The 24,248-nt window shown below is 42.3% G+C and overlaps 1 protein-coding gene across 1 annotated transcript in view; it reads left to right on the top strand.

The window, feature by feature from the left end:
- LOC108932776 (regulator of G-protein signaling 7-like) overlaps positions 1-24,248 on the top strand; it is a 63,069-nt gene that overhangs the window by 38,163 nt on the left and 658 nt on the right. The window contains exons 7-18 of the mRNA XM_018749347.2: positions 740-791; positions 3,199-3,263; positions 3,655-3,731; positions 4,197-4,278; positions 13,967-14,041; positions 14,182-14,280; positions 14,493-14,554; positions 14,916-15,026; positions 15,849-15,974; positions 17,263-17,449; positions 18,478-18,567; positions 19,888-19,941. Of these exons, the coding sequence (XP_018604863.1) occupies positions 740-791; positions 3,199-3,263; positions 3,655-3,731; positions 4,197-4,278; positions 13,967-14,041; positions 14,182-14,280; positions 14,493-14,554; positions 14,916-15,026; positions 15,849-15,974; positions 17,263-17,449; positions 18,478-18,567; positions 19,888-19,941 (1,080 nt within the window). The remainder of the gene's footprint in view (positions 1-739; positions 792-3,198; positions 3,264-3,654; positions 3,732-4,196; positions 4,279-13,966; positions 14,042-14,181; positions 14,281-14,492; positions 14,555-14,915; positions 15,027-15,848; positions 15,975-17,262; positions 17,450-18,477; positions 18,568-19,887; positions 19,942-24,248) is intronic.

Raw genomic sequence — 24,248 nt, 5'->3', positions numbered from 1 at the left:
GTAATGTTACCTTTGAGTTCCTCAATGGCTGAATGGCAAAGGCATCTTGGAGTTTCATAGGATGTATAATTACAATAAACATTTCCATTTCCTGTCACTGTCACATTCACAGTGCATGGGCTGCTTATAAATTACAACAGTTGTTATGAGAAGAATTCCCTCTGTTTTTCCTCACTCTGTACTCATTAGACTGGACCATGAAGGTTAGTGGGTTTCCATGACAACCTTATCTTGTAGGAAATTATATTTAATAAATAATAATAAAAAGGGAAAGGACAAAGACAACAGTCTTTGTTTTGAAGATATTTACATTCAGTCAGCAATAGCTCCAGACCATAGTGTATTAGATTACACACAAAAAACTCTTGGTAAGTGCATTCCCTTATACCTTTTAAGCACTTAAATGTTTATAAACTGAAGGTTTAAAATGGATTCGTATGCAGGAAAATATTCATACACATTAATGTAATGTAATCATTAAGCTTACCCTCTACTGAGTTAATTTATTGTTATTCTAATTTTGAAATTAGAGGCTTGTCTTATTGCAAATTTCCAGTCAACAACTATGCGTTTTCTTGGTTGTAGAGATCTCTTTTTTAATTAAAACTCTTGACAGATACCAGGAATGTATTTGTTCTTAGAGTTTTGTTTACCAGTTCTGTTGTTCATGCTTTAATTATTTAATACTTTGTTCATTGTAAATAGATTTGTAATAACTTAGATATATTTGTTATTTCAGACTCCTTACTTCTGGCCATCAAACTGCTGGGAACCAGAAAATACAGATTATGGTGAGTTGTGAGTTGTGTTGTGGTGCTTAGCTGTAGCTGTGAACTGATTTTTATTTAGCATTCGGCTTTCGCTGAGTTTTTAATGAATCGCTGAAAATCGCTTGTAAATGATGCAATTATCACATGTACTTCATTAGCAGATTTTCATCTTGTACACTATACAATACCTTCTGATTGAGGAAGTCACTGATTATGGCAATTTCTCCCGTCGTACTGAGCAATCACTGGCTGCTATGAGCTGACTTGCAGAATTGATAGTAAAACACACAATTTATCAATCAAGAAGGATGACTTCTGTGCATGTGAGCTGATGTGTGCTTGGAATCACAGAACATTTACAGCACTCACACATGCACACACACTGTCTACAACCACTTGTCCCGAGGCGAATTGGAGTCTAACCCGGCAACATAGGGCGCAAGGCTAAAGGGGGGAGGGGACACACCCAAGGCAGGACACCAGTCCGCTGCAGGGCACCCCAAGCAGGACTTGCTACACAGCAAGCCGCAGCCAAACCCATTGCGCCACCAATCCCCCCACATTCACAGCACTATTTAGACAGTCCGTAGATGATATGTGATCATGACTAAGTAGAACTGAGTGAGGAAATCTCCACCAATCAGTATACAGTAGGATTTAAGGCGGCATCCTTTAGAGCACAAAGAAGTGCCTTAACTCCTTAGCTACAGGTTGCCATGGTAGTGCACCACTTGACTAACATGTTTAATGTTAATAATCCTAACAAAGAAAGAAAATATACATTATGACCAATATGTAATACGAGTAAAATCCTTCTATATGCAAATATTTAAATATGTATGTATTGATGTTTCATTACATTTACATTTATTCATTTAGCAGACGCTTTTGTCCAAAGCGACATACACCTCAGCAAAAGTACATTACATAATGCACAGAATACATTACGATTGTAATGGATAGTATTTTTATACTGTTATTAATTTATATTGTGTTCTAGACTAGCACTGTTCAATGACACATGTTGAAGCTAGAGAAAGAGTAGGCACATTTTCAAAAACTTCAATAATTGTTCCCAGATTTCTGACTTGTCAGCTTGGCAACATCTGCCCCATGGAAAGAGAAATTCTCAGTTTACATGAAAAAGGGAGTTGAGGAAATCTGCAGGGATACTATAGTGAGTCAGGAAACTATTGCTTTGACAGAAATAATGAATACAAGGGAAATGACTTAATGATGTGCAGTGGAGTTCTCACTTCTCCAGTATGTAGACATAGTTCTTCCTTATGGGAAAATTGTATGAAAACCACTGTCTCTCCCATAATTTTACCACTCTGTAACCCTCTAATTACATGCTTACTAAAAACAGAGCAAAAGTAGGTCAGGCATCTGATTTCAGAGGCAACTGTGTAATTTATGATATCTTAGGTATTAGTCCTTTGACAACAGAAATGCTTAAATTAAGCATTGAATTATGAAATGCTAAAAAGGTTTCCTTCAAAGACCTGCATAAGGTTAGGAAATGAGGGTAGCTTTTTTTTAAAAAAGGCCTCATAACGCAGCTTGGATGTTGGCTGCTAGTAGCAAATGTTTGCATAGTCTTTTAAATATTTGCTGTTCCCAGCTGATGAAGATGCATTAACTGGTGACATTTAATCACCACACATTATTTGTCATTATTGTCTCTACAGATGATTTGGTATCCGCTGGGATTGCACCAAGCAGGAATGTTTATCTGAATGTAATACAACACTTCAGCAGATTTCTCAGTTTCACTCATCAGGTCAAAATTTATTCATAGTCTTGTAAATAAGATATTTTTTCTTTTTTAATTTCTTCTCCTTAAGGCTTTAGGTAGTAAACAGCCTGCACAAGCACATAAACTCAGTGTTATTCACTGACACAAGGTTAAGGGACAACAAGAACACAAAGTAAAGTACTGCGAGGCTTCGAAGTGAAATTAAAATGCAAAATACACAAATGTCAGTTTTCATGGAGCTCCTGTTGTTTCACTATCACATTAGCTTTAGATTCATGTTTACAGTTTTAGATTTCACAAGTTTGTTCAAGCATGTGTTACATCTTAAACGTTACACGTGTATTTCTGCAAACTATCTTTTTAAAATATGACTGTAATAGCTCACTGTGCATTGTTGAACTTTCTGAGTAGTAGTAAGACTGTGCATTTCTGTTTATGTGAAAGACTTCTCATCATTCATATGAGTTTGTCTGCAGTATGAGTTAGAGTAATTGAAGGTGTCTTAACTGTATTTTCCAGGTCTCTGCTTGCTGTAATTAAGATTTTGTTCCACACAGGATTGTGTTTGATTGGTTCCACTTTGCCAGTGGATCTAAAAAAGTAAAAAATCCAATTTGAGGTCCTGCCTCCCTCTGACACCCTGTGACTTATTTCCCCTATTTTTACTAGCTGTTTACCTCTGCAAAAGGACAATGCAGAACAAAGCCAGGCTTGAACTTGCAGACTATGAAGCTGTAAGCGTTCCCTTAAATGATTTTCTGTTCTTAAAATATGCTATCAGCAGTGACTATCGAACAAAATGTCTGTTAAATGCTGGCGGGAATTGAGTTGTAAAAGCTCCAGAAGGTGTTTGTAAATTCCTCACAAAAAATTATTAAACGTTTGGTATTTATATATACAGCATGCTTTCCAGTGTCTTTATGTAGACTACAGAAATAAAGTACATTTGAAAACATTGCAGTGAGGATGTCCTCATAACAGTATGTTACCTCAAATGTGTTTTTTTTTTTTTTTTGCTGGCCACAGTCACTTTTAATAACATATTAAAAGTCATTTATTAAGTATAACCACACTAAATCTTGATGTAGTGCACGGTGAATTGACTTCCTGTAATGTTGGTTTCAGGAGAGCTTAGCAAGGCTACAGAGAGCCTTTGCTCGAAAATGGGAGTTCATTTTTATGCAAGCAGAAGCACAAGCAAAGTAAGTAAAACACCTGCATTGCAATGAGTTACCTGAAGGCTCTGATCATACCAGTGATCCTTAGTTTGGAATGCCATGATTTCTTGGGGAAACCATATAAACCGATAATGTTTTTTGCTGTAAACACAGATAATTTACTTTTAGATACTACACAAATAATCACAAGAAATTCAGTTGTCTATTTCCAGTAAATGTAGGCTTTTTGTCGAATCACAGCTGTTGAATGTGCATAATAACTTATTATTATAAATGTAATGTTTTTATGTTGGATTTGACAGTTGTGAACATAAAGATTTTAAAGCTTGGGCCATTGAAAAATTGTAACTCTCGATGAAATAAAAGGTCGAATTAAAGAAAGGGTGGAACAGAAGGCACGTTGGCGTTGTGTTTTGAATGAATCAGTCCAGAGCATAGTGCTCCACTGTAAGTTGTTTTGGCTGTTGCTTCTTCCCTTTTTCCCTTTAGAGTTGATAAGAAAAGAGATAAGGTTGAGAGAAAAATACTTGACAGTCAAGAAAGAGCCTTTTGGGATGTTCACAGACCAGTGGTAGGTCCATTCTTCTTTTTAACTTCTTTAATTGCACAGCAGAGACCAGAACAGTTCTTGTCAAAGATGAGATAAATTGCACAGCAAAGAACTTTTCCCTTTATTTTTTACTAGTTTTTGATTTTTTATTTTTAATGTGTTGAAACTTTGGTTTTTTTTCTCATGTGAGGTGTTTACAGGATTGGCACAATTAGCAAGTCATGTTGAAATGAAATTGCCTTGTAGCTGGTTGCATTTTTCTTTTTTTTACTGCCTCAGCTGAACAGCCAGGGCACCCCTTGCATACTGAAAAATCCAAGTTAATGCTTAATATAATGCATTCATAATTCATACTGATGGAAAATTTAATTAACTTAGTTTGGGAAAAAATAAAAAAAAGTCAACCTAACTGATACTTTAAAATGTTATGCTGAGATTATTGTCATCAGTGTCCTGTCAACAGATGGATGTGTACTCAAATAAAGCAGTGATGGGTGTCTTTCTTTCTAGTTCAGTGCACTTTACAATTTATTATTCTTTTATTATTCTTCATTATTCATATTCATTCTTCATTATTCTTATTCCTCACATTCTCTCTGTCACTCACACACAATGGGTGAACTTCAGGTTCCCCCATGCTGTTTGAGTGACAGAAAGAGTGTTTCACTGATGTATGGATGAGTGACCCATTGTAAGTAATGTACAGTACTTGCATTCTAAATCACCTTGGAGAATAAGGTGTGTGGGCTGATAACACTACATACGTTTACATTTATTCATTTATTCATTTAGCAGATGCTTTTTCTCCAAAGTGATGTACATATCATAGAAAATAAAATTTCTGAATTACCTTAGGTGAAAGAGATATAGGTGCAGATGTGTGACTCTTAAGTACAGTTAGTTTCCTTCACCAACATAGAGTTAATTGGAAATAGCTTTAGAGAAGTTTTTTTTCATGGGAAGGGGGTGCAGTGGTGCAGCAGGTTTGACTGGGTGCTGCTCTCTGGTGGGTCTGGGGTTCGAGTCCTGCTAGGCATGCCTTGCGATGGACTGGCGTCCCATCCTGGGTGTGTCCGCTCCCCCTCCAGCCTTGCACCCTGTGTTGCCGGGTTGGGCTCCAGTTTGCAGTTTAAATTACAAAAATGTTACCCAAAGTTTGGGACAAGTGGTTTCAGACTGTGTGTGTTTTTTTCATGCTTCAAGTTGACTTAAATTTATACTCGTTTATACAGTTGGAGGTTATACAGGAAGAACTCAGTATGTGAGATTGCACGTTGATGCAACATCTTATGCCATTGTCCCGCAGTTGGTTGGTTGTGGGTTTCGATGTTGTTTTGAGTCCAGAAGACTTTTCCTGTTATCTCAGTGTTTTCTGGGTTTCCTCTGCGTGTAGCAAATCATTGTTTGTGATTTTCCCGCAATCGACTGCGGTCCCATTCGCTGTGTACTCTCCAGCACCCCTAGGTTAGGATCCGGACAACCACAACTCTGTACCAGACAAGTGTCTATTGGTAATGAGTGGATGGACATATTTTATTGCAGTGGTCTATATCTGAAGTTTCCACTGTATGTGGATGACCAACATGTTAGATTTGATCGCGTGATAACTCATACACAGATTCAGTTCAATTCAAATTATTTTTATAGAGCTCTTTTCTTACGCAGTGACACAGAGCGCATTAACACAGGCATAAGACAAGAAAAACACATCAGGTAAATATAGAAGACAGTTGACTACCAACTATCACAACATAATGCTTTTATAGAGCTATAAGTATGCCTACTGGCCATGGAGGAAAGTAACAAAAACTCCCAACTGAAAATCGAGGGAGAAAAAAAACCTGTGGGGTTCCAAGAGGCAGCGGCTGCCCACCCTTCCTGGGCATTGTAGATTAAGTAACAGTTCTAAGCCAGTTTACAAGTAATAGTTACTGTATGGTAGCTTGAATCCCCAGCTCAGCATGGTACGTCTTGTCCATTATGGCAGTTGGTCATCATCTTCAGGCAGCATGGGGGTGTGTCTATGACCGCTGGCTGGCCTCCTCAGGTCTCATGTAGGGAGACAATGTTCAACAAGAAAAAATAGTAGTTTGTAACTTAAACAAGTAAATTTAATTTGCATTGGTGTAGAGGTGAGATAAATAAACATTTTCTACACAGATTCTGGGTTCTTTCTTGGGTCATGGTACTTAATCACATATTTCAAATATTTTAACTTTTTATTTGTCTGTATGTTTTCACAATTTCTCTGTATCTGATGTTTCTGAATCTTATGTTGTTGTGACCCAGTGCCGTTGCTGGTTAATGATACTAAGAAAACAAACTCAGTTTCCGTCGCCTCAGTTGGCCTGGAAATGGCTGGGGATCCCCCAGGCTGAGCTGGAGGAAGTTGCGGGGGACAGGGGTGGCTGGGCCTCTCTGCTGTCCCTGCTGCCACCGCGACCCTTTTAGGACGAGCGGGACAGAAGATGAGAAAACGAACTCAGTTCATAAAAGAATTCCCCGGCAGGGTTTTTTATGAGAGCAGGATGACCCTACCTTCAACTTACCATTCTGCAGTTAGGGCTGTTTCAGTTAAGAAGATGTTGGAGTTGACTGCGATTGCAATTCCAAGTGTTGGGGTTCGATGGAGTCAATTCCAAAAGATTATTCAAAAAACTTAAGAATGAGGAGAAAAGCGGTGTTGTAAAACAAACAATTCAGTACATTGTGAATGATCAGAGATCTTGACACCTTTCAATAAATCAAATCTGTTAACTATATATCCTTTATTTTATGCATGCATGCTGAATACCTCATCATAGACACGTGTAGTTTAGTAAAAAATATTTAAAGGGATACTGCAGAATTATTCAGTCTCTATGTACTGAATGTGTGCAGCACACTGTCAATAACAACAGAATCTTGATCAGCAAACCTGCTGACTCTTGAACACATACAATGGAAGCTAATGTACAAGGTAGATGCCAAAAATTACTGTCTGTTCTTATCAACAGTGTGCTCCTGATGCAGCTTTATTAAACAGAATTACAAATAGAATTTCTGTGCAAGAACATTACAGGTCTGACATTAGAGCTCTTCAGAAAAAAGTGTCTTTGGAAAATACTTGCTCATTCAGGGTGGATACTGCCAGTACAGACTGAGTGTCCGTCCTCATGTTCAGCAGTGATTTCGCAAAATGTCCTCTATGTTCAATCCATGTCTGAATTAAACTGATACCGGCACCAATGTTTTAGTTAAACACTCCATATTACCTGGTATGGATCACAGATTTTCATAAATCTGTCTTAACATAACTTAAACATAAATGGTGAACTACGAATGCATATAGCGACATAACTTGGAGAGCTGGCTAAATTAGCTGGATAACGGGGCTAAACCTGTACCTGTTTTTCTTTGTCAATTCCTTGGGGTGAGTAGCTGTTAGATTTTTATCACTGGCAATGTTGTTTTATTATATGTCAGCATTTTGTTACAAATGTTTATTTTTGGATTTGTCTAAAGTGAAACACCACCAAAATAATGATACGTGTTGTTTCTAATCAACTGCCCAATCGGAACTTACATTCTTCTTTTACTTCTTTCTCCTCATGTTGTTTGTACCCGGGGAGGAGCAGGGCAGGCACAACTTTTGTCAGAAACATGCAGATGCAAAATCAATTTTACTCTGAGGAATGGATTCCAAAGCTTTGGAGTTGACTCTCAGTTCCTTGTCAAATGTTGTTTGAATTGGAGAATAAACTTTTTTGACATAGACTCCCAGTCCTATCTGCAGTGCTTCTGGCATCGCACTGTAGAGAACTACTGTCTTTGAACTGCTCTGTGTCCAGAGGTTCCTTTTCCTTGAGCTGGAAATTGTTTCTAGGAAAGTGGAAGGATCATAGTGCTTTCCTGTCGTACCTCCATCTAACATTCCTGCAAAATTCGACAGAAAAGAGTAGTTGTGCAGCAGAAGGCTTGGTTTGCAGTTCCCTGGCTGCAGCTGCAACATTTCCAGGCCTTTTGTCAGAAAGCAAACAAATTGGTTCTGCGTTCTTTCCATTTGGCAAACTATTGATTTGCTCTACAAAAACACTTTTTTAAGCTGATTGTCTTTCATCCAAATTCCATTTCATATAATTTTAAGCAGTCAGTTTTGGGGAGAGACAGTAGAATAATAATTTGTAATGAATGAAATGTAAAATAAAGAGCTGATCCATTTCCTGCTTATTGCAAGAAATGGAAAATTTTCTGCTTGTTGGCCTTGGTTGTACATTAAGCTTTGGGTAACATTTTTATAATTTAAATTAAGTATACTGGTTTACTTAAGTTTTTCAGTTATTTTTTTGCGCATCTTCAAAGGTCTGGAAAAGTCTGTTAACATTTTGTCCCTAAGAGCATGCTTGTGCAGATCTTTGTTTAAATCTGATCTCTGTCATTCATTTTGTGAGTGGCTGGTCTATAAGGGCAATGCTGTCACTGAGTTGAGCTTGTTTACTTGTTTCATGCAGGTATTATTTTGATTATACTGAGAAGGATTATCAGTGTACCTACGGAAGTAATCAGCTAAAAGCTTATCATGTGATCCCTTAGTTTCAGAAGCAAAGCTTTGGTGTAATGCTTTTGAAAAGCAATGTATCACCATGGATGTTGGCGTTAGCTGGTTTTCTGTCACTCTCTGTGTCACTTGAGTATTTACCTGTGTTTACGCCTTCTTTGCTATTGCCCTTGTTTTTTAGTTAGTTAGTTCTGTTTTTCATAATGGGTTGAAATTGTCACATCAGTCTCTCTTAAAGCCTTCCAGTGAATGTATAAATGTAGACATCTTGCTTGTGCACTATGCCTGAACAATTGTTTCTGGAAAATACTTTTACAGGTTTATCACTCTAAATATTATTATGACTATTGGCACACTTTGAAACTGAAATTGGTTGTGCCTGACTGGAGGGATGCGTTTCCTACCTTGCATTACAACAGACCTCTGGAGGTACTGTATGAATATGACTTTGCAGTATGTCTTGCTCTGAATGTATCAAACACACAGTGCTCCATTACAGGTGATCTCTTATTAAAGGAGTGCAGTCTGCAGAGCATCTCTCCAGGACCTAATAGATTATAAGCCTTATTATGTGTCCCCATTGTGAAGCCTATTTTCCCAACAGTTTGAATCTCATAAAAAACACTGGTAACGAACATTCCCTGCACAAAACAGAAGCCTTCAACACAGACTGTTTGTGGTTGCATTGGACATTGCTGACGAAAAACAGATTTTTGTTGTTATTTTTGTATTTATGTCTCTTGTCACAATAGGAATTCATTAATACACAATATGCCCATGATTCTACAGTCACAGTAATTTTCCAGATTTCTTCAACACCACAAGAACTGCAATGTCAATGTCAACAACCGCTTGTCCCAAGCAGGGTCGCGGTGAGCCGAAGCCTACCCAGCAACACAGGGGGCAAGGCCAAGGGGGGAGGGGACACGTCCAGGATGGGACACCAGTCCGTTGCAAGGTACCCTAAGCAGGGTTAAAACCCCAGACCCACCACGTAGCAGGCATCGGCCAAACCTAGCTGTGCCATCATGTCCCCAAAGAACTGCAATGTAAACATTCCAAATACAAATGTTCTCTTAAATTTAAAATGCAGAGGAACCTGCACCTCAGAATATCCTTACTGAAAATCATTTAAATATAAGTGGATGAATTTCTTAGTCTTAGATCCTCCCGTGCTGTTGGGCACATTGGGCGATGAAGTCTCTCCACCTCTGCCGGTCCTCTGCCAGCTCTTTAGCTTTGTTCCAGGATACGCCAGCGAACTTAAGATCGTTGATGAAAGTTTGACGCCAGGTGGTGCGGGGACGACCCTGGCCACGCCTAGCCCCCAGTGGGCACCAGTGCATTGCCACCCAGGGAATACGATGTCGTTGCATTCGTAAAATATGCCCGGCTAGCCTGAGTCGTCCTTGCGTGATTGTAACTTGAAGGCTGCTGGAATTTCCCCGGCGCAAGACTTCTTCGTTGGTAATGCGGTCGATGTACTGTATCTTGAGAATCCGCTGGAGACATCGTTGGTGGAATGCGTTTATCTTGTGAACAGTGTTCGCCGTTAGCTTCCAAGTTTCGCATGCGTAGATTGCGGTCGGGACGACAATGGAGGCGTATAGTCATAACTTAATCTTGAGGGAGATTGAAGCTGATGTCCAGATGTGCTGGAGGCGACGGAACACGGCCGAAGCTTTCCCGATCCGGCACCGGACATCAGTTTCGGCATCACCATCGTGACAAACAATGCTCCCCAAGTAGGTGAATTTCTCCACTGTCTCCAGTCGTGTCGCATCAACGCAACGGTGATGTTGGCTGGCACGCCTACGGATCCGGTCTTCGTGATCTTTGATTTTTCCGAGCTGATACGCAGGCCGATCTTGGTGGCTTCGTGGCTGAGTCTCTCGGTTGTGTTTTGGAGCTGGGTTTCGTCTTTGGCGAGCAGGGCCACGTCGTCGGCAAAATCTAGATCTGTCAAGCGGTCTTGATCTGTCCAAGGGATGCCTGCTTCAACATACGCAGTTGCCTTTTTCATGATGAAGTCAAGGGCTACGAGAAAGAGGATCGGTGAAAAGATACAGCCCTGGCGGACGCCGGTAGTGATAGGTGAATTTAAAGCCTTGTTAAAAAACAACACATTTCACAAATTGAGTAGCCCCTTCACTTGTATAGGCATTGTCCATAGAGTGGGGTGAACCTTAACTTGGTATTACTAAATTCAGCATAACTGTGGAGCAAACAGAGCCTTATGAGCATTATGTTTGTAGAAGATTCCTCTTGTGCTGTATTAGGAGGAATATTGCCTTTTGAGTTCCATGGATATTTTTCTTTTGCTACATTAAACAATACCATACTTGTAGAATAAATGTTAACTCTGTACTGTACTAGTGTGGCTTTGGTCTGTATAACAGAATTAGTATTACCTTTGTAGTAGCATGAATTTATACTGTAAGTACTGTATGTTTTATGTGTGGTAGGTTCCCCACCCACGTGTTTCCTGAGATGGTTTTATATACAGATATATATATATATATATATATAATATGCAGCCTGTTCATTTTCAAGTAAGACAATCTGCAGAAATGCACACACACATGCACACTGTCTGAAGCCGCTTGTCCCAAGTGGAGTCATGGCAAGCCGGAGCCTAGCCTGGCAACACAGGGTGCAGGGCTGGAGGGGGAGAGGACAACCAGGACGGGATGCCAGTCCATTGCAAGGCACCCCAAGCAGGACTCGAGCCCCAGACCCATCAGAGAGCAGGCACAGGCCAAACCCGCTGCGCCACCAGACCCCCACCATCTGCTGAAATGTTTCTTGTCAAAACTTCCTTCTCCCTACGTGGGTACACCAGACACGTGTTTGTGTTTCAAAATATCTTTTGTGTAGGATGTGTGTATAATTAGCTGACTGAATGAGAGCAGTTAAAAGAATTTATCAGTGGTATTTTGAATATGTAGAGTATACAGTTTTACACTGACTGGTGATAAATAACGAGAAGGCGCAATTGAACAGCACAATGAGCAAATCTTTTTACCATTATTTGATTCATTTTACGTATACATTTACATGTACGTTTACTATTTAGCAGGCACTTTTCTCCAAAGTGATGTACATCAACGGAGAGAAACATCACATTGAGTGTATATCACACAAGTACCTGCATAAAGGTTTATCCATTAATTAACAATTTCTAATCATAAATTAAAAGAGACATTTATAACACAGTGAGGGGGTGCGGTGGCGCAGTGGGTTGGACCACGGTCCTGCTGTCCGGTGGGTCTGGGGTTCGAGTCCCGCTTGGGGTGCCTTGCGACGGACTGGCGTCCCGTCCTGGGTGTGTCCCCTCCCCCTCCGGCCTTACGCCCTGTGTTACCGGGTAGGCTCCGGTTCCCCGTGACCCCGTATGGGACGAGCGGTTCTGAAAATGTGTGTGTGTGTGTGTGTGTGTGTGTGTGTGTGTGTGTGTGTGTGTGTTATGCTTGTATTGGGTATTGTATTGGGTATTTATAACACATGAGTAAGTATTTAAATGTCTATCCATTATTGAAGTTATAATTGCAAAATTATTTGACATAAACATTTACATGTTTATTATGCAGTTAGATCATGGGAGAAGTGAGTGTGGAAGAGTTGAGTTGTAAGACCCTGCTTAAATTTAAAGAGAGATTCAGCAGTTCTGAGTGAGAGGGGGAGGTCATTCAACCAGAACCGAAAGCCTTTGCACTTTTGATTTTTGACCTTTTTTGTGTGGAAACACCAAGTGGACAGAGGTGGAGTAGTGCAACAGTGTGCTTGGGTTCGTAGCGAATTATCAGGTTCTGTAGATATCAAGGAGCAGATCCTGAGCAGGGAGGAGGGGTGATACAAGGGAACACTTTGACAGCTCAAACACAACTCATGCAGCAGCATCTGTATCAGTTGTACAGGCTTGATGGCAGAGGCTGGAAGGCCAGACAGGAGAGAGTTGCAATAGTCCAGGCACGATATCAGTGGTCTGGGCAAGGAGTTGCATAGAGTCTATTGTTAGATGGGGCAGATCCTATGGATGTTATGCAGGATGTATTTGCAGGTCCGAGGTGTGACTTTGATTTGCTTAGTGAAAGACAGACATGAGTCAGTCATTATTCCCAGACCCTTAGTCAAGGAGGCAGGAAAAATGAGTGAAGGTGGGTCAGCTGGGAGGCAAAGAGTCTCTGTTTTGGAGAGGTTGAGTTGTAAGTAGTGATCAGACATTTAAGTGGAGATGTCCAATAGGCAGGCAGCGATGTGTGATTAGTCATCGGGAGCCCTGCCAGATCACTTGGTTAGATCTGTCTGATAGGTAGGACTCAGGCCATTTCAGTGCAGTTCCTTTGATGCCAAAGCTGTCCAAGAGAGGAGAGTAGAATCTGGTGATTTAGAGAGGATTTCTTTAACAGAGGTGAAATCTGGGCCGTTTTGAAGGCGGTTGTGAAGCAGCCAAAAGAGAGCGAGGAGTTAGTGATCTTGGAGATGAAGGAGGAGAGTTGAGGGTAGATATCCTGTAGAAGTGGCAAAGGGATTGGATGTATATGGCTGCTTTTACAATCAAAATCTTCATTATAAACCGTATGCATACCTCATGTTTGCAAAACATGAAACCCGATTATAAAAAATGATTACTATTAAATGTTAAGGTGATATGTACTGATGATGGTAGCCTAATGGTTAGAGCTGCTTCCTGTAGCGCTGAAGGTCACTGGTTTAAATCTTATCTACTGCTGTCTTACCCTTGGGCAAGCTACTTACTGTAAATACATCCATACAATTTCAGTAACCACTTGTACTGAGCAGGGTCATGGTGAGCTGGAGCCTATTCTGGAGTCACTGGGTGCAAGGTTGAAGGAACATACACCCTTGATGGGGCACCAATCCATTGCAGACTTACTCTAAATCGCTCCTGTAAAATAAGCCAGCTGTGTACATGGGGAAATAGATGTGGGTATAAAGTGTTTGCTAAATAAATAAATGTATATGCAGTGTAAAATGATAAGGATATGCAGTCAATATGTACACTTACAGTTTTTAACTGCATATTCATAACCTTTCCAACGTCACTCCTATGTTTTTATGTCATACAAGATGTTGAATTCTGTTTCGAAAATACGACTATTATTAGTACTACTGGAAAATACCAGTCTGTCTTTTGTATTTTTATTCCAGCCTGGGTGTGTAAACACGACAGAAGTCGACATAAAGAAATCCTCACGAATGAAAAACCCACACAAAACGAGAAAGGTAAGACCTTCAGCAATGCATAGGTGGATGTCCACAACAGAATAAATGTATGTAATTGTGCCGTGGCTGTTGAAGAGGTTCTCAGTGCCAGTCCTGCTGGCTGTTTTGTTGTTTACCATTTTATCGCTGTGGTTCCGCAGTCAGTGTACGGGTTGCAGAATGATGTCCGCAGCCACAGCCCCACCGTCAGTCCTACCCCTGAGGTCCGGCAGCCCACCAGAGAGGAGCTACATGACCAGGTGTTATTAATGCAGTATCAGTGTGATTTTTATGTATTGACAGATCACTGTGTCACAGCTACATGTCACAAAATAATGTGTTTTTTCCTCACTGAACAGCAAAATCTTATTTGCTATAAACAATAATTTAATAATTTTTTCTCATAAGCTTCTTTAAGGTGCCATCCTGAAACACATTTTACTGATGCACTTATTGTTGCTGTTTTTTTCAGATAAAATTTTGGCACAAACAGTTAGATAGACATCGAATGAAAATGTCTAAAGTGGCAGAAAGGTATGCCTGGTTTTATATTTTTAAATCAGATTATTTTGCAGATTATTTTATAACATGAATGTGCAGTGCATTTTGTAGCCATTACACTCTTTGTTTAAACCGTAAAAGTTTGTAAAAACATTTCGAACCAAAATAGTTTACAGACTGTTTGTAGTTACTTCCAGCATAGAAAACCTCAATGTATATACATATGTATACAGTATTAGCTATAAATGTGTACAAGTAATGTTTTTTGTAATGAAATATAAAAAAATGTGTTTGTGCTTCATAAATGGCACACTGGTTCCCACATTCAAACGCCAGACTCCCCATAATGTTATAGCCTTGTTGTTGTAGCCTTGCCTTTGCTCTTCCATACTAGCTTGATAGGCTACACAGAGCAGTACCTTGAATATGACCCATTCCTCACATCCCTCGAACCCTCCAACCCTTGGATTTCTGATGACACAACCATGTGGGAAATGGCAGTCAGGTTTGTACACAACCATAGTTTTGTGTCTGCATTTTGTCCTTGTTTGTCTGGCAAAACATAGGGTTTTCCACTCAACAAGGTCAAACTCATGGGTGAGACAGATTTTCTGGGTCTAACAAATAGACAATGATTTATTGTAAAAAAAAAAAAAAATCCAATAGTAGCTAAATCGTATTTGAAAACCTGAAGTAAAGCAAGTTTCTGTGATTGAAGAACTCACGACAATACCAGTGTATGATTTTACAGTTACATTTATTCACTTAGCAGACACTTTTCTCCAAAGAAACTTACAGTGGATACTATGTAGTGTTACTAGCCCACACACCTTATCCACCACAGTGACTTACACTGCTTACAATCAGTCATTCACCCATACATCTGCAAACAACACTCTCTCTGTCATTCACACACTATGGGGGAAACTGAACAGCATGTCTGTGGTCTGTGGGAGGAAACCAGAGCACCCAGAGGAACCCATACAGACACAGGGAGAACATGCAGACTCAACATAGACTGAGCAGGGATTGAACCCACGTTCTCTTGCACCACCCAGGCACTGTGAGACAGTCACACTACTTGCTGTGCCACCATGCCACCTACAGTTAAATTGAACATGCGATTGCTTTGATAAACATTGATGCACAACTATATACAATGTCTCCTAGAAACAAGAACAAAGTTATGCTGTCTTCAAGCACTGAGATATTCATATTGATTTGCCTTGGTTTTTATGCTTCCATACAAGTTGAGCATTGAACAATTTATATAATTTTTGCTTTTCTTGAGCGGACAGGCTCAGTGTCTTCTCCATGGTGTTTCCAGTAAGGAACCAAGTCAGCAGAGAGTGAGAAGGTGGGGCTTTGGGATCAATGAAGTGTTGAAGGACCAGGTGGGCCGAGAGCAGTTCCTCAAGTTCCTCGAGTCAGAGTTCAGCTCAGAAAACCTGAGGTACTGAATATCCTCCAGAGAGATGTGCTAGTCCAACGAGTCGCTAGAGGACTGGTGTTCTGCTAATCATATTGAAGTACTTTGGTTTTCATTAGTAACATTTATCCATCTAATCACTGCCTTCGGAATATTTTTAACCAAAGCAGCTCAGCTTTCAGGTCTACACTGTTACCTGTTCTGTGTGGTTGAATATTGTACTAAAATAGTTATAAACTTGATAACAGCCCTTCTAGGCTACAGTCTACAATCTACACAGTCATGAACCAAAAACCTGCTTTCAGCGAGATGTCTGTGACCTTTATTTAGCATCCACACAAACAAGGAAACTACAGTATGGACATGGAACGATCATTTTAAAACGTCAACAACACTTTTGCTCCCTCTGCTGGAGGCACTATTTTGAGAACATCTTCAGAGAGCATTTTAATTCCCCTCAATTTCTCAGGTATTCAGGGATATTTTATTAGCAAAGCACTCATTTTGAAGTGTGAGATTAAATCCATTTCATATGTGAAAGACATTCATGTGGGTTCCCATTTCAGTAAGTGAAACATCACATCCAAAATATTTTTTATGAATAATAGTCTTTTCCATCAATGGAAGTTGACAGTTGCACTGTTGTTTGATTGTAGCTGGCAGGCCAAGAGCAAAGAAAGTTACAACTGAGTGAATTCTGGTGTTAGTGTTTGATTATCAGTTTGTCAATTTAAAATACATATATACACACACACACACACACACTTTCTGAACCGGAGGGGGAGGGAACACACCCAGGACGGGACACCAGTCCGTCGCAAGGTACCCCAAGCGGGACTCGAACCCCAGACCCACCGGAGAGCAGGACCCGGACCAACCCACCGTGCCCCCCTTCAATTTAAAATAAATTCTTCAAATAACTTACTTTTTAAGAAGTTATTCAAAGAATTTATTTTAAATTGACAAAGTTTCTAACAGAAACTTACTCTGAGTATCTCTGTACATACCTGTGGGATTGTGGTATGTCTACAGTGAGTCGCTCAGGCTACTGTCTCACACAGCAGAATTGCTCAGTTCATGGTCACATATAGCAGAGTTGTTAAAGTCATGGTTACAAGTGGTACCGTTGTACAGGTCCAAGTCACACGCAATGGGGTTGCTCTGGTAAATGGCTCATACAGTAGCATTTCCCACATCACTGTCTTTTACACAGTATGAATGTATGATCATAGCCATATACAGTAGGGTTGCCCAGGACAGCTTTCTTCCCTGTTTAAGCTCTGTGAGCTCAACTGGGTCCAACTGGTGTCAGGTTCTGGCTGGCAGTCCAAGAGCTGAAGAAGAGGCCCATAAAGGAAGTTCCAGACCGGGTTCAAGAGATTTGGCAGGAGTTCTTGGCAGCTGGCGCCCCAAATCCGATTAACGTGGATTCCAAGAGTTATGACAAAACCACACGGAATTTGAAGGATCCGGGGCGCTATGCTTTTGAAGATGCTCAGGTACGTGTCAACAACAAACTGGATATGACCACTTAGCTGGACTATTTCAAGGATCATTTTAGCAATGCTTTATGTGTATCATCATGTTTTATATTCAGCACAAATTCTCAGCCCCCCCCCCCCCCCCCACCTTAACCTTAAGGCAGAATTTAGAAGTGGCTTTAATCAAGCTGCATGTCTATGAAACTTCGGGCTTTCTTTCACCATATTTCCACTGGAAAACACTGACTTTCTGCAGTAAGAAATGTATTAAAATAAGCATGTATGAAGGCAGAAATAAACCTCACTTGCCCTTCTTCATAGGACAGATATGGAATTATACTTGAAACCTCTTCTGCATTAGACAGCTATTTTCATGTTATTCATTTATAGAATAACATTTTATAATTATGGTATTACATATTTGAAATTTGGAATTTGAAAGAAGGGTCTCAAAACACATCTTTTTTGGACTCACTTCACCCCTGATCTCCTATGTGCTTGATATTTATGTATTTTGTTATTTCTGTTGAAAAAAGACCGCAAGATGCAGCTACTCCTGAAATGTGTTCTGGTCTATACAGTGGTATGAGACAAATTGACTGCACTCAAGAAGAACAACGATATGAATATATGTAAATGTACCTAAAGGTACATAGCTGGCTGCACAGCATATGCACAGCTGGGTCATTTTACCCAGCATGGCTCCACAACCATTTATACAGATGGGTATTTTACTGGACCAGCCCAGGTGGTGGTAACTATCATGCTGAAGGGTACAACATCAGGGGACTAAGATTTAAGTCAGTGCCTTTAACCACTAATCTACCTCCTGTAACTTATTGTATCAAGGTTTGTAGGTATGCACTGGCCCACTATGGTTTGAGTTAGTGGTGAGTTTTATCATTTTGGAACAGTACAGCTTGATCTGTTGGGGTTTTTTTTTTTACTTGCCAGCAGTGCAGGCTGTGCTTGCTGTATGGTTGCCAGATGTGCCAGGTTGCTCCATGTGCAAATTTGCTTCCTATCCTGTCTTTTGTTTCTCACAGGAGCACATTTACAAGCTGATGAAGAGCGACTCCTACAGCCGCTTCATCCGCTCTAGCGCCTACCAGGAGCTGCTGCAAGCAAAGAAAAAAGTAAGCGGTTGATTTTGGGACAACCAGCCCAAAATTTTTCCAAAATTAGAACTATGGATCTGTGGAAGAGGAAAACAAGAGAAGCCAACAGGTTGCAAACCTACAGCCAGAGGACAACATTCTGCATGGCTTCCACAAAAATGACCACCCCATAAGCCAAGTTTTTCATCTTTAATGTATTAGTGTGCATAGAACCATTCAATTTATGTTTTGAAAAAAGTACACATCATCATCAACCATGCTTCTTTTCTATTTGTAAAATTTCTTGTTTAAATATTTGTCATAACTTCAGAGTTGTAACTGTCTTACAAAGGGATAAGGACAGAAATGAAGGACTTTTTAAAACATTAAATAAGGATTCATAAACATATTTTGTAATTTTTTAGGAAGGGTCATGAAGAGTTATGAATACTACATAATTAGCTGGTGCCGAGAAAAGTGGTAGTTACATAATATGAATTTGGTGAGACAGTTTTTTAAACAAAGCAAATATTGTAGTCCTTTTAAATAAAAAAAAAAACCCATTTATTATTGAATAATGTACAGGAAACTGTTTCAGTATTATTTTTGTGACCTTTGTCATTATGGAAAAATGGGAACAGAGAAATACAATGAGACTCAATTCTGGGACTAAAAACTGATGTACAATTCATAATATAAAAGCAATTGTTCATACATATTATAATTCAAAAAACTAATTATTATATGAATTTCATACCAGTTTTATTGAACATTTGATATGTTCTAGATAATGGGTTTAATTATGTTCTTTTTACCTTTGGGAGGGACAGTGTTTTAACCTCTAAGGGTAAGGCATCTATCCATGCTACAGAAAATTGTATTTAAGATTTTCTTTACTCTTGAATGTTACTTTGCAAAAATTAAAGACACGGTTTGAAGTATGAAAGCATGATTATTGTAATTATTAAGAAAAGCAAAGAGGATGTCAGCTGTTCTGTGATTAATAATTATTTTATTTTGTTTTCCTTTAAATTTGCAATGTGGTATTTAAAAAGAAAAAAAAAACTTGTTTACACATGCTGTTTTACTTTTTTAGTTTCCTAAAAATCTTCTTTAAATAGGAATTCATTTATTCATGTAAGAGTTGATTTACTTTTTAATTTTGAATAGTTGAAACTTTATAATTTTATTATTAGTTTGTTGATGTTTGATTCCATCACAGCTTACATCAAAGCACCTGCATGCTCTTCGGTTCCTGCTGGACATCTCTGCAGGGCCATGCCTTCATCCATGCCCACTCCTTCTTTTCAGCTCCTGTCTTTTTTTTTGCGCCTTCCTTGTTTTTCCTATCCGTTTAAGTTGGGAAAGTTTCAGGATCACAGAACCTCGTTCGAGAAATTCACTCACAACGTGGTAAGTTGCCACACCCAGCATGCAAGGGACCGTTAAAGGAGAAAGCCTAACCTCCATGTTGATAATGGCCATTGTGCCTGTGGCTTTTTCACGCTGGAGGCTATGCAGCATCTTTGCAAAGGCCCTGTGAAAACCCAGTTGTCTTTTGAGTCCTTTTCTAAATCTTCATCTCTTTCACGACTTATGTGTTGTACTGTACTGCTCCATCTCCTGAGTGTTCTACACATTGTGTGAGTTAAAGATTGTCATTAAAATTACTCTCAGTTACACTGAAGGAATGAAAACAGCAAAACTGGGCAAGAATACATTTTATACAGGACTTTCTATAGTGCCATAATAGTTATTTATACAGTTCTGTTATGTGAAATGTGTTTTTTATGTAGATTTCTTATAAGAAATCAAGCAGGGGAAAATGTTTTAAATTTCTGTACCCGCATTCTGAATTTTCTATATGCCCATCCTTCAATTCCCAAAAAACTCCCCATTTTGGTATATATGTTTTACTTCACTCCTCCGTGAACCGCCACCTTATCGTGGTGGAGGGGTTTGAGTGCCTGAATGAGTCCAGGAGCTATGTTGTCTGGGGCTACATGCCCCTGGTAGGGTCTCCCATGGCAGACAGGTCCTGGATGACAGACGAGACAAAGTGCGGTTCAAAAACCCCTTATGAAGGAAAAATCAAGGCGTCCGTTTACCCCGCCCGGTATGGGGTCACCGGGGCCCCACCCTGGAGCCAGGCCTGGGGGGGGGGGGGGGGCTCGCATGCGAGCGCCTGGTGGCCAGGTCTATGCCCACGGGGCCTGGCCGGGCTCAGCCCGAAGCCATGACGTGGAGCCGCTCTTCGGTGGGCTCACCACCTGCCGGAGAAACCGTAAGGGGCCGGTGCATTGTGATTTGGGCGGTGGTCGGGGCCGAGTGCCCGGCCGACCCAAACCTCGGGCGCCAACTCTGGTTTTTGGGACTTGGAATGTCACCTCACTGGCGGGGAAGGAGCCTGAGCTGGTGCGGGAAGTTGAGAGATACCGTCTAGATATAGTCGGGCTCACTTCCACCCACAGCTTGGGTTCTGGAACCACTCTACTCGATCGAGGGTGGACTCTCCACTATTCTGGCGTTGCCCAAGGTGAGAGGCGGCGGGCTGGTGTGGGCTTATTAATAGCCCCCCAGTTCAGCCGCCATGTGTTGGAGTCTACCCCGGTGAATGAGAGGGTCATCTCCCTACGCCTTCGGGTCAGGGAACGGTCTCTCACTGTCGTTTGTGCTTATGCGCCTAGCGGCAGTGTAGAGTACCCAGCCTTCTTAGAGTCCCTGGGGGGCGTGCTGGAAAGCGCTCCCACTGGGGACTCTGTCGTTCTACTGGGGGACTTTAACGCCCACGTGGGCAGCGACAGTGATACCTGGAGGGGCGTGATTGGGAGGAACGGCCTCCCTGATCTGAACCCGAGCGGTGAGTTGTTATTGGATTTCTGTGCTAGTCGCAGTTTATCCATAACGAACACCATGTTCATGCATAAGGGTGTCCACCAGTGCACTTGGCACCAGGACACCCTAGGTCGGAGGACGATGATCGACTTTGTAGTCGTTTCTTCTGACCTTCGGCCATATGTCTTGGACACTCGGGTGAAGAGAGGGGCTGAGCTGTCAACTGATCACCACCTGGTGGTGAGTTGGATTCGATGGCGGGGGAAAAAGCTGGACAGACCTGGCAGGCCCAAACGCATAGTGAGGGTCTGTTGGGAACGTTTGGCGGAGGCCCCTGTCAGAGAGGTCTTCAACTCCCACCTCCGACAGAGTTTCAACCAGGTCCCGAGGGAGGTGGGGGACATCGAGTCCGAATAGACTATGTTCCGCTCCTCCATTGTCGGGGCGGCGGTTCGGAGCTGCGGCCATAAGGTCTCCGGTGCCTGTCGCGGCGGCAATCCCCGAACACGGTGGTGGACACCGGAAGTAAGGGATGCCGTCAAGCTGAAGAAGGAGTTCTATCGGGCCTGGCTGGCTCATGGGACTCCTGAAGCAGCTGACAGGTACCGACGGGCCAAACGGAGCGCGGCTCTGGCAGTCGCCGCGGCAAAAACTCGGGCTTGGGAGGAGTTCGGTGATGCCATGGAGGAAGACTTTCGGTCGGCCTCAAAGAGATTCTGGCAAACCGTCCGGCGACTCAGAGGGGGGAAGCGGTGTTCCACGAACACTGTTTACAGTGGAAGGGGCGCGTTGCTGACCTCAGCTGAGGATGTCCTCGGGCGGTGGAAGGAGTACTTTGAGGATCTCCTCAATCCCTCCGACACGCCTTCCGTAGAGGAAGCTGAGGCTGGGGACTCGGAGGGGGACTCGTCCATTACCCTGGCTGAAGTTGCTGAGGTAGTCAAAAAACTCCTCGGTGGCAAGGCTCCGGGGGTGGATGAGATCCGCCCCAAGTTTCTCAAGTCTCTGGATGTTGTGGGGCTGTCTTGGCTGACACGCCTCTGCAGCATCGCGTGGAGTTCGGGAACGGTGCCTCTGGACTGGCAGACCGGGGTGGTGGTCCCTCTTTTAAGAAGGGGGACCGGAGATTGTGTTCCAACTACAGGGGGATCACACTCCTTAGCCTCCCTGGGAAAGTCTATGCCAGGGTACTGGAAAGGAGAATCCGACCGATAGTCGAACCTCGGATTCAGGAGGAGCAATGCGGTTTTCGCCCTGGCCGTGGAACACTGGACCAGCTCTATACCCTCACTAGGGTGCTGGAGGGTTCGTGGGAGTTTGCCCAACCAGTCCATATGTGTTTTGTGGACCTGGAGAAGGCATTCGACCGTGTCCCTCGTGGCATCCTGTGGGGGGTACTTCGGGATTATGGGGTTCGGGGCTCGTTGCTACGGGCTGTTCGTTCCCTGTATGGCCGGAGCAGGAGCTTGGTTCGCATTGCCGGCAGTAAGTCAGACCTGTTCCCGGTGCATGTTGGACTCCGCCAGGGCGGCCCTTTGTCACCGATTCTGTTCATTATCTTTATGGACAGAATTTCTAGGCGCAGTCAGGGAACGGAGGGTGTCTGTTTTGGTGGCCGCGAGATCTCGTCTCTGCTTTTTGCGGACGATGTGGTCCTGTTGGCTTCATCAAGTCAAGACTTGCAGCGTGCACTGGGGAGGTTTGCAGCCGAGTGCGAAGCGGCGGGGATGAGAATCAGCACCTCCAAATCCGAGGCCATGGTTCTCAGTCGGAAAAAGGTGGATTCCCCCCTCCGGGTTAGGGGGGAGTTGCTCCCTCAAGTGGAGGAGTTTAAGTATCTCGGGGTCTTGTTCACGAGTGAGGGAAAAATGGAGCGGCAGGTTGACGGACGGATCGGTGCGGCGTCCACAGTAATGCGGTCATTGTACCGGTCTGTTGTGGTGAAGAGGGAGCTGAGTCGTAAGGCGAAGCTCTCAATTTACCGGTCGATCTACGTTCCTACCCTCACCTATGGTCATGAACTCTGGATCATGACCGAAAGAATGAGATCGCGGATACAAGCGGCAGAAATGAGTTTCCTCCGCAGAGTGGCTGGGCGCACCCTTAGGGATAGGGTGAGGAGCTCAGTCACCCGGGAGGAGCTCGGAGTAGAGCCGCTGCTCCTCCGCATCGAGAGGAGCCAGTTGAGGTGGCTCGGGCATCTGTTCCGGATGCCTCCTGGACGCCTCCCTGGGGAGGTGTTCCGGGCTTGTCCCACTGGGAGGAGGCCTCGGGGCAGACCCAGGACACGTTGGAGAGACTATGTCTCCCGGCTGGCCTGGGAACGCCTTGGGGTTTCCCCAGAGGAACTGGAGGAGGTGTGCGGGGAGAGGGAAGTCTGGAGGACTCTGCTCGGACTACTGCCCCCGTGACCCGGCCCCGGATAAAAGCGGAGGAAGATGGATGGATGGATGGATGGATGTTTTACTTCATAGTCCTCAAACTCCCATGCACTTCCTACTCTTGACAGCTGTAAAGAGATAGTAAACTGCAGTAAGAAAAATATTGTACCTATTATACCTATTGTACTTTTGCATGGATTTCATTTTGGCCAAAAGCCAAGGTGCCAGAATGCCATCCCTCACATGTGCTCTTTGCTTGTTCACAGAAAAGTAAGAACTTATTTTGAAGGCTTTTACTTACAGGTAAAGACTATTGCCCACATGGGCCATGTTTCCTGCCTTTGTTTTATTCCTGTGTCATTGGCCCTGTGCTGTCCTGCCTGTGTTGTTCCCTTAACGCAGCAGTATGCTTGTCATTACCTCAGTTGTATTTAGGGCATCTACACTCCGTACAGGCAGTCCTCGTACGTATGGCAGGTTATGATCCAGGAGAAGGAAATTTAA

Source organism: Scleropages formosus, chromosome 4 (genome assembly GCF_900964775.1).
Source record: "Scleropages formosus chromosome 4, fSclFor1.1, whole genome shotgun sequence".
Taxonomy (NCBI): Eukaryota; Metazoa; Chordata; class Actinopteri; order Osteoglossiformes; family Osteoglossidae; genus Scleropages; species Scleropages formosus.
The sequence above is the reverse complement of the archived record's forward strand: the minus strand, read 5'-3'. Positions and strand labels throughout refer to the sequence as shown.